The sequence below is a fragment of the Martes martes genome (assembly GCF_963455335.1).
Source record: "Martes martes genome assembly, chromosome: 9".
NCBI lineage: Eukaryota > Metazoa > Chordata > Mammalia > Carnivora > Mustelidae > Martes > Martes martes.
The window spans coordinates 89,884,526-89,897,595 of NC_137896.1; the positions used below are offsets into that span (position 1 = coordinate 89,884,526).

The following is a 13,070-nucleotide window of genomic DNA, read 5'->3' on the forward strand; positions in this document are numbered from 1 at the left end:
AAGCCCAGGGCTGTCTTAATAAATGAACAGGATGTCAGCTGAGGAAGGGTGGGGCACGCAGGGGGAGCAGAGGGCAGGAGGTGGCTGGCATTCTGGGCAGCGGAAAGGAGCCCTGAGAGAGCACAGGGCGCCAAAGCAACTGCAGGGATTCGCTAAGGGAAGACCACAAGGCACACGTGGACGAGTAGCCCCGTGAGAGGCTGGAGAGGTGGGCAAGACCCAGAACACAGATGGCCTTGTGTGCACTTCTAGTGAATTTAAAGTATCTCTAGATACTTAGAGAAATGACTTAAGGATTTTATTTAAATTAGAAATTTTAGCTGGAAGAACCATTTCAGGATTTAAAGCAGGGAATAACATGGCCCAGTTTGCATTCTGGAAAGGTCCCTCTTACGTGAGTGGGAACCGGCTGACAGATGCATGGAGGTAGGGTGGCTGACCCTAAGTCCTATCTCCCCTCACTCCATAAAGAACTTGGGTGCCAAGTCCCTGGTCTAGCCCTTTTCCCCTTGTTCACAGTAACTCAGTGCACATGAGTGTTAGGGGCATGCCGTTCCACTGGTCTCTACAGAGAGGGACCCTCAAATCTGGCACAGCCAAAGCCTCCTCAGCATCCCTTCTCCTCCACTCCTGCTCTGAACCAAAAGGCCCAAGTCCCACTGCCAACACCACACAGAAAGCACTGAAGCAGAAGTTGCTTTAATCAAGGGGTGAAGTCCTCTATCAGGGGGACCTCACTGAACCTTTGGTGGTGGGGTCTCAGCCTACCCCCCACATGCCCTGAGGCCCCTCAGGAAGGAGGGAGCAGCTGAACAGCAAATGCTGGCAGAGGCCAAGGAATGGAAATAGGGGAACCCAAGTCAAGGGGCAGGGGTGGGGCTCTGACAGGTGGAAATAAAGCTGAACAGGGCAGGAACAGCTGTGCACAGTTCTACAATGGGGACTAGCTGAGGCGGCTGTGCGTCAGGCGGAGTGGCACCAGGAGGGCGGAGGGTAGAAGTGCATGGGGTGGAAGGAGCACTTAGGAGATGAGGCGACCATGAAGCTGGTGCAGCTGCTCCTGGGTCAGCACCAGCCGGTGTCGCTGTCCAAGGCCAGCTGCGCACGAGAAGGTCACTTTGCCCATGTAGACCGTGTCGTCTTGCTGCTCCTCCTTGGCCTGGGAGTTGGCAAGGGGAAGAGGTCCCCAAGTCAGAGGTTCACCTGAGCTGTGTGCCACTGACAGGGACTCTGAGCACTGGGACAAAGGCAGCCCCCATGAGACAGACTTTGGGGCTCCTAGTCTATGGTGACCACATATTCCAAATCAGAATTGGGGTAGAGAGTCTGTCAAGAGAGTTCTGAGCCTCTCCAGGTGTCAAAAGTCATAGAAGATGTTCAACTGCTAAAATACTGGGATTTCTGGAAGCACTGCAAGCACATCTGAGTTGCTTATGAGTAAGAATTGGCCAGTTAACTCAGGATGTGCAGTTGTTGGACCTGAGCCCCCAAAGGCTGCTTCATATTCTGGAGAAGAGGGAAGGACCCACCTGAGGCCTCAATTCTCCTCATTCTCCCTCTTACCCTAAGGAAGGCTGACGAAGGGAAGATGGCAAAGTCAGTGGGGACTGTGGCTCCAGGGCGTTGAGATACGGTCTCCTTAAGGACCTCATCCTGGCAAGGAGGAAAACAAGGATTCATTTAAGCAACAACACCCCCTGCTCAGGCTAGCCCAGAATCTCCCTGGTTTCACAGGGATGCCAGGATCAGGAGGAGCAGGGACCCGGTCCTGTCACCATACTTTTGCTCTCACCTCCAACTCCATCCCTATCCAACATCCTTACTTTACAGACACTTTATCCTTTAAAGCCTGACTCAGACTCTACAGCCTCTGGGAAGCCACCCCCAACCATTCTACTCCGCTGTGAACTCAGCACTAAAGAATCTGCACCCGAACCCCGCTCTCTAAAGATGATCCTAGCTCAACCCAATTTGTTGATGAGAATCTGTCTTCTGTTTGCACCAAGACAGTGAGCTTCTGAGACAGGAACCCTGCCTTGCCCTCCACCTCCTCCCCAGTATGCTGTCTAGCACAGGGCTGGGCCCAGAGGAACTCTGAGAGTGCCCAAGGAAACAAATGTACTAAGGGCTCCAGCAGGGAATGTTATGAAGCAAACTCTGCAGACCGAGGAAGAGTAGGGTCTGAGCTAACCTTGAGTTTCTCGATGGTGTCACTTAAGGATTTGAGCTGAGCCACCTGCTCCAGGAGCTGGGCGGACGGGCTCTTGGCAGCTGTGAGGAAGGAAGGCTAGTGAGGCCCATCAAGGCCCAGGAGGCCAGGTGTCCCGGATGAAGGGTCAGGAGTGCCGACAGTAGACCCTCTCATGGAGCAGGTTCGTAAGAGAATGGATGAATCAAGCAAACCGAACACTGACGCCAGAATGCAATGCTAGGAAGAGGCTCTACCATATGGCACATGCCTGGGTAGGGGTTACAGCTTTGGGGCAAAGGGAGGGGGGTATGTTACTCATTTCATGGGTTGATGGGTCCATACCAGGACTGGAACGAGTGATATCTACTACGTGGGTGTGTGTGCTCAGTTGATTCAACGTCTCCAACAGCTGGCTGGTCTTACGATACAGCGCACCAGCTGCTAGTTCACTGTCAGGGCCCTCGTGAGGTGAGGGGGAGAGCTTTGCCACATGCAGAGGGGGTAGGGCTGCTAAAGATGCCTTCATCTGGGCTCCCTGTGGGGGGAAGAAGAGGAATGGTGGTAAGAGGCAACAGAAGGTCCTGCCATCTATCATCAATGGGGCAGGTGGACTCCATCTGCACCCCAGTCATTCCTGTGACCCCCTCACCTTCAGGATGCTGTTCTCATGCTGGAGCTGGGAGATGTGCAGCCTCATGGCAGAGATCTGCTGAAGCAGCAGTGGTGAGTCCTTCACCAGCCCAGGGCCTGGCACAGATCCTGGAGCCTGCCCAGGGGCACCTCCTGCATGTACAAAGACGAATGTCATCAGCCCCAAGCGGAGAGGGTGGAAGATGGGCACCATCCCTGCTCATCCCCTTTCATTATCCACTCCCACCTCCAGTCCTGGTTGCTCCCAAGGGGGGAGTCTTACCCTGCTCCCCCAGACCCACTTCCCACAGCCCTGGCAACCCCGCGCCAGGGAGGCTCTCTACCTCGCTGCTGTTCTTCTGTGCTCAGGATAGCCCATGGGGGAGCAGGAAGAGAGGAGAGATGAGTTAGAGGACTTGGGATTAAGGGGCCACACCAGAGGAATCCTGGACACAATCTACAGGAAAACTTGTTCCTAACCCTTACTCCCCCTCCGACAAGAACCTGCCCCTGCTCTCTGCGCCTGTAGGAAGACCAAGTATGTGTGAAAGAGGGGCGAAGCGTGAGGAAGAGCGGCAGTGGGGGCGCGCACTGGAGGGAGCACTTGGGGCAGGAGGCGTTCCTGCTCCCTGCCTCACATTCCATCTCTAAGAAGGGCAGAGGGATTGGTCCCGAGACCCCAAAATGTCTGCACCCATACTGTTTCGCAGCAGCAAAGCTGAAGTTGAGGGTACAGCTGCATTCCCTGTTCCTTGGGTTCCCCATTATTCTGGGGCGAAAGATGCTCTTTTTTAGTGGGAAATTTTGTGAATCAGAACCAGTATCGGTTTAGAGAGCCTGTGCTACAACAACACAATGTGGTAACTCTGGAGACCCCTTGCCCAAGGAATAGGAGCCAACTACACCACACAAGTCCAAGGCCAACAAGTCCTCGGTCACCTCCCAAGAACAAGAGGCACCAGTGAGGGGGGCTTTGATGAGAACAAGAACCTAGGGAAGGCCAACTGACAAGACAGGCATAGCAGGGGAGCTCTAAAGATCCTGAGGAGCCTGTCTTCTGGAAGTAAGAAAGAAACTGAAAAACTGAAAGGGTAGATGAGAACCAGCACAGCAGTGGATACCCCCTTGGTCCTGGAAAACTAGGGAGACTGGGCTTCAGAACCAGAAAAACTCCAGGTAAAGAGCCCTGACCATACTAGAGACCAGAGAGAGGTCAGAATACAAGTCCCAAGTGGAACTGGGAGAACTCAGCAATGGAAAAGACAGCCATACCACAGGATAAAGGCACGTGAACTCAGTAGAGAGAAATACAAAGTGCAAGCAGAAGAGCAATCAAGATAAGACATCAGGCGTGGCTGGGTACAGCAGCAAAATTAGCCTAATCTGCTGCAGGCTGATGACTGTCTGGGATATTGGGCTGGCACAGAAAGACCAGACCCAAAAGGGACATCTGCTAGAGTCTAACTGTAATCGTAATTCTGGGCTCCGCTGACAAGCTGGTAATGCCCCACCTTGATAAGGGAGACTTTGCGCATTATCTTCAGGAGAAGTAAAAACTTGGTAAAAAGCTTTCACAGAGCAAAACCGGGCAAACATATTCCTGGGTGAACATCCAGGAAGAGGGGGTGAGAAATCAAACTGAGGCCAAGGACAGGAGGGAAGCCATTCAATCTCCTCTGGGCTAACGCTGCCTCTCCCACTGCACTCACCACCAGCAATGCCAGAGACCAGGGTAGCAATACCCGAGGGAGGGGGCCCCCGGAGCCCCTCGATCGTGCGCTTCGACTGGCTGTTCAGCCGCTGCTTTAACTCTGCCTTCTCTGCCTCTAGCTGGTCAATGTCAGCCTGGAGTGCATCCATCGTTTCTTCAAACTCCCTGTGGATGAGAATCTGGGCTTGGGCAGTGTCCCTTCCCCAGAGCACCAGCCCCACTTCTCAGTCCTGACAGGGCCTCAGAGTAGCCCTGCTGGTGAGGAGCCAGGAGCAGCACATGCTCCAACTGGGATGACACAACGGGGTTGGCAGTGGGGAAGGAAAATGGTATCTGTTCCCCTGAGGAGAGTCTCACTCGGAGAGGGCCTGGGGACAGGGGGTGGGGGTTGCGGGTTAGGAGGGAGAGCGGCTGGCAGGAAGGAGTGGAACAAGCAGAGACGCAGAGAAGGTGCCTGACTTCTCCTTCTTCCGCAGCAGTGCCTGCGTCTCCTCCAGCCGAGTCTGGACTTTCTCGATGCGCTCGTCTGCATCCTTGGCAGCACTATCCAGCTTCTTCTCCAGGAGACTTAGCCGCACATTGGCCTCACTCAGCTCCTCCCCCTGGACAAGGACAGAGTGTCTAGTTCCCTTACATCCTCTCATGGGCCCCAGGGACCTGGGACAGACCACGAACCAGAAGCTCCAAAGAGCCCATAGGTGCTCCCCCACACTGATCACAGGTGCCACTTCTCCCCTCAACCCCCAACCAGTTTCAGTCCCAGGAGATCCCTAACACTCAAAGCTGTCCTATACTTCAGCAGTATTTCCTGGCCCCGCAGATCCCGAGCCTACCCTCCACCCTCACCTTGATTTTCAATGACTTCTTCAACTCCTTGATAACTGTCTCTCGATCTTCAAGCTTCAAGCCCAGGCCTTCAGCATCGGTGATTTCTGCACGAAGGGCTGCAGCCCTCAGCTCAACTGGGGGAGGCTAGGGGTCAGGTGGGAGCAGAAGGCAGAAATGGGGAGAGGAGGTCACCAATGTGCTCCTTCCAGAGAGAGCTGGGCATAGGGAAAGCCTTGCCTTCCAAGCAGGGTGGTATTCTCCAGATTCCCTTCTCCCACCTCCCAGCCCTCCCACACCAGCAGCAACTCTGTAAGTCCTCGAGGGGTCCTAGGGTCTGGGGTCCTCGAGCACCTCCAAAGAGCTCCCTACCCACCTTGCTGGGGGGCCGCTCTGCATCATACTCGCCCTCCTGCATGGCTGTGGCCAGTTTGTTCATGGTACTGATGAGGATGTTGCTCGACTGGCGCAGACACTCATAGGGGCTGCTAGAGGGGGTCCCATAGATCTGCAGGAGCAAGGGCAGCAGTGAAAATCCCATACTGGCCCCAGGACTTTGGCACCACCTCTGTCCAGCCATCCAGGCCCACCTGCTCGCTCGCTTTGAAAGCCAGCTCCTCCAGCGCAGCCACAGGCAGTCCCTCATTCTCTGCGAGTGGGGCAATGAGCTGGGCGGCAGCAGCTGCCACCTCCTGCAGCACGGCCACCACCCACGTCAAGTGTTTCCTGCAGTCTAGGAGTGTGTCCGACACCTGTGCGACAGTTCAGAGTCAGGAGCCCACCCCAGGTCCCGCGCCAGAGCTCCCAGCTACCTCAAGACCATTCTTGTTCCCTGACCAGATGCAGACCTCAACACTCTAGGCCCCTCCTGCTTCTACTCAGCTTCCTTTCCTTCCCCCTTCGCTGCCCTAAACCTGTGCTCCAAAGGCCAGTGCAGCTGGAATCCCAGGAGCATCTGTCCCTGGCATTCGCCTTCGGATCTTCTTGCAGAACTGGCGGATGTCACTGCACGATGTCTCCAGGTCCCGGAGCAGAAGGGCAATATCTGAAGCCTCCTGGCCACCCTACTCAGGGAACAGGAAGTAGACAGGGAACCAAGGCAGCATTAGGGCTGGAGGTGAGCAGGTGGGGACTAATAAAGAAAAGGAAGTGAAAAAGATCTGGCTGTGCTCTCACCTGCAAGAAGGCACGCAGCCGTCCCACCTCCACGCTCATGCAGTCCAGGGCACTCTGGGTGAACTGTAAGGACAGACGCGTGTGGTTGTCAGCCCCCAACAGGAGCCCTTCAGCCCCATCGCTATTTCTAACAAGTCTCTCCTCTCCACCAACAAAGATGTTGGTTCTCTGGCTTCCCTGATCTGACTGTTCCAGTCTTATGGGACACCTGACACCTAAGGGCCAGGTCTCTTGACCTGATGTCCCCCACTGCTGACCTCTTGACCTCTACAGAGGGTTCAAGCACTGGCCCAGACACCTCACCTTAATGTGGTCAGCCAGCTGCATGGTACTGTCCTCGGGCTGTTCAGCAAGATGGATACTATACAGATGCTGAGGAGAAATGACAAACAGACCGCTTTCAGACCTTGGAAGGATGGCGAATTCTTCCCAGACTGCCCCAGTCACCACAGGACTCCAGAGGTATAAGAAAATCTGAGACCCCAAGGAGCTGCATCCTTGGGCAAGTGCGTTTAGGAGAAAGCCAAGCCTTAAGCAGCCAGCCTAGGACATACAGCCTTGGCCACACTGGCAACAGCCTCAGCAGAAGAAACCTTCCCTCCCTGCTGTGCCAAGCCTGAATTCTCGCCCCAGACCTGGTAGTACTTGATGGCCTTGGTGAGAGGCTCTACGTTGACAGTCTCATCCAGTTGATCCTTGTGTAATAGCTCAATGAGGAAATCCAAGGAGCGCTCATGGGCACTCATCTCAGGGTAGAGGCTGCCAACCTTCTTATACACATCCACGTTGCACTGAGAGAGGGCACTGGAGACCAGAAAAGGGTCCTCTGAGGCCAAGACCTGCCAGGAACTCTCAGTTCCATCCAATCTTGGCCCTGTGGTCCCGGGGCAGGGGCTGGGGGGTCACTTACTGCTCATAGCGGTGGAGCGTGGCCTGCAACAGACTCAGCGAGTACACCAGCCCAGCAGCAAAGCTCAGCTGCTCCCCTGCAGCTCCTCGGAGCCCAGGCCGCTCTGAACAGTTTTCGCTTAGTTCAAACTTTTCCTGGGCCTGCTTCCGGATCAGCTCTGCCTATGGGAAGAAGCACCAGGGACCTGGGACTCAGAGCAGAGGATGGAGAACAGACTCAGGAACACAGAACAGACTCAGGAACACAGGACACAAAACTGAGCAACTAGGCGGGAGGGTGGGGGTAGGGGGGACGACGCATGGACACATGTGGAGAAGGAAAGCAGAAACAGCTCTTAGGTGGGCAAAGGAGTCTCACCGAGGGAAAGGATAATGATGTGATTACTGGCGGTTGTGAGGATTTGGGATGTGGAGATGAAAGGGTAGTGAACCAGTGGGACTAAGCTCTTTCCTGCCTTAAAGCTACTGCACCCACTATCCTTTCACCTGAATCCTATCCTGACGGTCATCCCCCACACTAGCTCCTAATTACCTTCCGGGTCTCAGTTCCAATGTTCTTCCTTTGGTGCCACCCTTCCACCTAAATCAGAGCCCCAGCAGTGCTGTCTCAGAGAAGCCACCTGCCCTTCACAACCCAGCGTCTGTAATATGCATGCATCTGCGACTTGGCCAACTGCATTCCTCCACCACAAGATAAACTCTGTGAGCAGGGACGCCGACCGCTATCTTCACTCGGCATCCTCTGGGCCTGCTACACAGCAAGTGATTAGACTGACCAGCCATACCTTGCAAATGAGACGAGGCATGAGCAGCAGCACCAGGACGCAGTCGTGGTCCCCACCCGGCCGAAGGAAGCTGTCAGGCATGAAGGCCGTCAGCAGGGACATGTGCCGGTTGGCCTGGGCCACCTCCATCTGCCTCAATTCCATCTCAATTGCCTGTGAGGTGGACAGGAAGGTGGGCTCTCAGCCAGGCTGGAGAGAACCTCGGAACTATCACGCCTCATTCCACCAGGCCCCCTGCTTCTGGGACAAGCCCTAGCGAGGAGTCTTCCAGACCACCATGCAAAGCATCCCCCCCTCCAGCCACGTGAAGTCCAGAACCCCACAGCAGATCAGCCTACAGCCACAGCCAGTCTGGATGCCCCAACACTCCCCACTCTCTGGCCTATCCACTCCCCTGACCTTGGCATGAGCCTTAGTCTCAGCAAACTTGATTTTGAAGTCAAAAGTCTCTGGGGGTGGCTGCTGCTGCCTCTCCACAGATGCTTCTTGCTGGTTTGTCAGTTCCCGATTCACATCCTAGGAGAAGAGAGACAATGAGGCACAGCTGGGTCACAAGGGAACCCGGGGTGATTGTGGGTGGACAACAGGGGGTACACAGGCACCTGAAGGTGGGCGGTCAGCTGGCGGTACTTCTTTATGGTTTGCTGGTAGTCTGCGACCGTCTCCTGGGCTGCCTCCACACGCTTCTGGGCCTCCCGGACCCGCGCGCCTGCCATGTCCAGCTGCTCCCGCAGTTCCAGCTCTGTCTCGCGTGCGTTTTCCTGCAGCTCATCGTTCATCTCATTCATTGCTTCCTGGGAGGCCACAAGGCAGTAGGGGCAAAGGAAAGGCAGAGTCAGGGTAGCAGGTCAGGGTGGGCCACTCACCACACAGCCTGCTCAAAGGTCAGAGGTCATATCGGTCCCTCTTCCAGCAAGTGCCTTCCAAATACCCTTTACCTGGGCGGGAAGTCAGGGGTCTATTCTCTTACCAAGTCCCCCACGGTCTCTCTCAACTCTCGTACTTTCTCTTCTAGATTCAGGTTCCGGTCTGTTAGCATCTCCACCATCTCCTCGGCACCCAGAGCAGCATCCACCTGTGTTACAAGGAGGGAACAGAGGGAAAGAGCTGCTGAAAGGCACCTAGAAAGAGAAGGCACTGGCCTTTGAAGAGAGAGGTCCCCTGGGTGAGGGCCTGGGCTCCCCAGACCTGCTCCTTGAGCTCATCGATGGTGCTCTCTGCCTGGCTCAGCTCCTCCTGCAGACGCTCCCGCTGCTGCCTCACAACCTCCAGCTCTTGGTTCTTCTTCTCCATGAGCTTCTGGAGTTTCACATGCTCTTGCTTCTCGGAGGAAGAAAGATCCCGCATCCTGTGGAGAAGCAGAGAGGGAGAAGGGAGGAAGCGCTGTGTCCGAGTCACTGGCCATGGGCACTCTCTAGTGCATCTAGAGAAAGGAGAGTGAGCCTGGAGCCAAGCAGGGCGGGGACCCTACCTCACCAGGGCGTCCTTCAGGCGGGCGTTCTGCTCCTCGAGCTGCTTTAGCTGATAACTGGACGCTGCCCCATCTGAGCCTGGGGAAGATCATCAACACTCTCAGACATGGTTCCAACCCCACCATCTGGCCCCCATCAGCTCCTGGCCCCTTACCCTTCTCTTCTATCTCAGCTTTGAGGATCTCTAAGTCAGTGGTGAGCTCATCCACACGTTCCTTCAATGCCTCCACCTCCTGCTGCAGGGACTCGGCCCGCTCTTCGGCCATCTCCTTGTCCAGAGTGGCCATTTCGATGGCATCGGCAGTATCAGCCATCTCCTCCATGTAGCGTTCCTTTGCCTCCAGGGCCTCCTTGGCTTCCTGAGGAGGGGTGGAGTTTGGTGGGAGTACCAGTGAGGGACACCTCACGTACCCTTTCTCACGGGATATTCCAGGTTCCAGCCTACTGTCCGGTGCACTGGCTTTGGTCCCAAGCTCCCCCCAAGTCCCACCTTCCGCGCCTCCTTGAGGCGTCGCTGCAGGTCTGCCTGCTGCTCCTGCATCTTGCTCTTCCATTCTTGCACCTGCTCCAGCTGGATCTTATGTTTCTCTAGCTCTTTTAGTTTTGCCTTGTCTTCTGCCCGTTTCAACCGCAGGGTCTCCAGTTTCTCCTCCAGGTCCCGCACCTGGGCTCTCAGCCCCTCCTCCTCCTGCAAAGGAGAGACCCCTCAGTAGGTACACAGCTTCCCCCTTCTCCCCACCAAGGCTGAGCTGGAGCAAAAGCACAGGAATGTACGTAAACATCTTTCCAGCCCCAGGGTCAAAAGCAAAAGTGGCCTACAAACATCTGAGAAAGGAGGGTCCAGAAGGGAAAAGTGTGGAAAAGGGCAGAAAAGAAAAGGTAGCTGAGTCAATGGCAGAACCATATGCTGTGTCCCCACCCTTTGGACCCAAATTCTGGGTCTCCCCCACCTCTGGAAAATTTCTAAGATCCTGCCTAGGGTCACAGGCCCTCCATGTCTTAGTTCTTCTTCACTCCAACCCCAGTCCTTACCTTGGAGGGGGAAGGTAGTGGAGGTGCTGCTCCAGGAGAGGTGAGAGCCGGCGTGGGGATGATGGGTGCCGCCAGCGGCGTCTGAGCCGGGGTGCTGGGCTCACTGCTGCTCAGCTCACCTGCTGATGCTGAGCCAGAGGGGCCCAGGGAGCTACTGGCCCCAGCCACCCCAGTACTGGCCGGGCGGGTGGGCTATTCAGAGAGGGCAGGGGCAAGCCAGAAAAAGAACGGGGTGGGGGGCAGTGAGAAAGAATATGAGAATCCGCCAAGGGAAGGAGACAGAGAAGGAAAAAGGCAGTGAGAGAGTATCAAAGCACAGTGAGAACAGAGAAGCAGAGTGAAGGGGAGAGGAAAAATGACACAGAGTCAGAGATAGTGACAAAGGACGGGGGAGGCAGGAGGCGGGCAGAGGAGAGAGGGAGGAAGTGATTGAAGACATAAGATTATAATGCTTCTCCCTTGGCACTGACTCCACATTCCTCCCAGTTCTGGCACTACCCCCTTAGAGCAGAATCCCTTACTCCCCAGTCCTCCCCTCTGTGACCCAGTTGTGATCATTATAGCAATTTCTTAATACTCCCAGTTCTACTGTTGTTCTGGGCCTGTACCCTCCTCCCCCAGGAAGAAAAAGTGCCTCAATGTCATTCCCAGAGCAAAAGAACAAATTGGAGTTTGTTCTCTAACTTTCATATTCCCAGAGAAGGCTGGGCTAAAAGTGGGGGTACCAAGATCTATATGCCACTCTTTGGGAGTTGAGGTGATTCTCCCTCCCTTGGTCTACTTTAGGGGACCCTTCAGGTAAAAGGGCCAGAGTGGAAGTTGTACTCCTAGGCTCCCCTCTGAAACATGGTCAGTAGGGCCAACGTTCTGTCATCTCCCTCCCACAAGACAAAGGGGCTCTAACCAGGCAACATTTACCCAGGGCCCCATGGGGCTGGGGCAGAGCTCCCTGGAGCCCCAGGCCCTGTAGCAGACAGGCCTGCCCAGTGCTCTCTCTTGCAGTACTGAGCCCTGAAGTTCTCCTGATGGGCTGACACTCAGAGTTCATATGCTACCCACAGATAACCCCAGGTCCTTATCCCCTGACACTGACAAGTTCTTCTTCACCTTTCTTCTAACTTCTACCCCTACTCACACACCAAAAAACTAGTCAAAATGCCCTTCTTCAAGAAAGCCAGCCCTGACTGACCACAACCACTCTCATTTCCCTTCTGCAGTCAGGCTACTGGCTCAGATAACCTCCTAAGAGTCAGAAGTCATTTTCCCAGGAGAGGCCTGTCACCACCCTAAGTCCCCTTACTCCTCCAAAAAAGAGAACCCAGGATGCACTGCGACCACCTTTAACTTGTTCACACACATGCCCACACACAAGCACATGCCTGAAATGTGAGTCTACACTCAGCAGTGGCATGTACAGAGGCCTTTTTTTTTTCTCACCTTGGGCCGCCGAGTTGTGGTCTGGACAGGCAACAGGAGCCAGAGGAGGAGGAGGAGTCAGGAAAGAAAGGATAATGGCAGAAAGACAGACAGCAGAAAGGACAGCAATGAGAGCAGAAGAAGTACCAGGAATGGGATTACAGTTAGTTGCCTCCCCACTCCCATCCTCACCCCATCCCCTTCTCCCTCCAGTGAATCACCTTGTTTCTACTCCAGGACCTCAGAATCCTATTCTCCATTGGCTCCTTGCCCCACTTATGCCCAACCCTTGCAGACCTCACCCCTTCAAATACCCTGAAAATCCCAGAAATCCCCATCTTCTAGCCTGAGCCACAGGAGACCAAAGGCAGCAGCTGGTGGAGGTCCCCAGAGACCGTCCTTCTAGCACTCCAGCCCAGAGCCAGAGGCCCCGCCCACCCACCACTGCCAAGGACTTTCCCAGGTCAGCCCCTTCCTTCAACTGCCAGACTGCACAGAAGACCCCCTAGAAATACCATGTGACCAGAGTGATGCTAGAAGCCCAGAAGTGAGTGATATGACCCCAGCAGGGGGGTGCTCAGGCCCCTTAGGCAAAACAGCGCTGCTGTCTTCACCTCCCCCAGGACCACATCCTGCAGCAGTCCCCATCCCTAGGGCAAAGGGCTCAGGTGTCAGGACCATGAATACTGCATTAACCAGAACCCAGAGCTCAGCAAAGTAACCCCACCCAGCTGCAAGAAAGGACGTGGGGGTAGGCAGCAGCATAGAGAAACTAGTGCCCTAAACCAAAAGAGATTAATCCCAAATTCCAAATTGTATTCCTGCTACCCAGTATCTTACAACAAAATAGCAAAAACAGATTTGGATTGGACCCTACCTCTAGGAGACACTGAGTCTAAGGAGACCAAACCCCACCCCTCCTA

The 13,070-nt window shown here is 55.0% G+C and overlaps 1 protein-coding gene across 5 annotated transcripts in view; it reads right to left on the reverse strand.

Annotated features, from left to right (window-relative positions):
* Positions 1-281: 281 nt before the first annotated feature.
* The window catches only part of DCTN1 (dynactin subunit 1), a 29,880-nt gene continuing 17,091 nt past the window's right edge, over positions 282-13,070 (reverse strand). For 4 of the 5 annotated variants that reach the window (XM_080812736.1, XM_080812735.1, XM_080812734.1 and 1 more), the window contains 25 exons: positions 12,169-12,189; positions 10,732-10,923; positions 10,190-10,387; positions 9,854-10,058; positions 9,699-9,777; positions 9,416-9,575; positions 9,198-9,302; positions 8,830-9,021; positions 8,627-8,743; positions 8,228-8,380; positions 7,444-7,604; positions 7,169-7,337; positions 6,837-6,905; positions 6,534-6,596; positions 6,272-6,421; positions 5,948-6,109; positions 5,734-5,865; positions 5,379-5,504; positions 4,992-5,134; positions 4,531-4,697; positions 2,841-2,974; positions 2,534-2,726; positions 2,192-2,271; positions 1,564-1,653; positions 282-1,159 (listed from right to left, as the gene is read on the reverse strand). In XM_080812736.1, coding sequence (XP_080668862.1) covers positions 1,022-1,159; positions 1,564-1,653; positions 2,192-2,271; positions 2,534-2,726; positions 2,841-2,974; positions 4,531-4,697; positions 4,992-5,134; positions 5,379-5,504; positions 5,734-5,865; positions 5,948-6,109; positions 6,272-6,421; positions 6,534-6,596; positions 6,837-6,905; positions 7,169-7,337; positions 7,444-7,604; positions 8,228-8,380; positions 8,627-8,743; positions 8,830-9,021; positions 9,198-9,302; positions 9,416-9,575; positions 9,699-9,777; positions 9,854-10,058; positions 10,190-10,387; positions 10,732-10,923; positions 12,169-12,189 — 3,399 coding nt within the window. In that variant the 3' untranslated portion in view covers positions 282-1,021. The remainder of the gene's footprint in view (positions 1,160-1,563; positions 1,654-2,191; positions 2,272-2,533; positions 2,727-2,840; positions 2,975-4,530; positions 4,698-4,991; positions 5,135-5,378; positions 5,505-5,733; positions 5,866-5,947; positions 6,110-6,271; positions 6,422-6,533; positions 6,597-6,836; positions 6,906-7,168; positions 7,338-7,443; positions 7,605-8,227; positions 8,381-8,626; positions 8,744-8,829; positions 9,022-9,197; positions 9,303-9,415; positions 9,576-9,698; positions 9,778-9,853; positions 10,059-10,189; positions 10,388-10,731; positions 10,924-12,168; positions 12,190-13,070) is intronic. The other variant, XM_080812737.1, reaches the window with a different exon arrangement.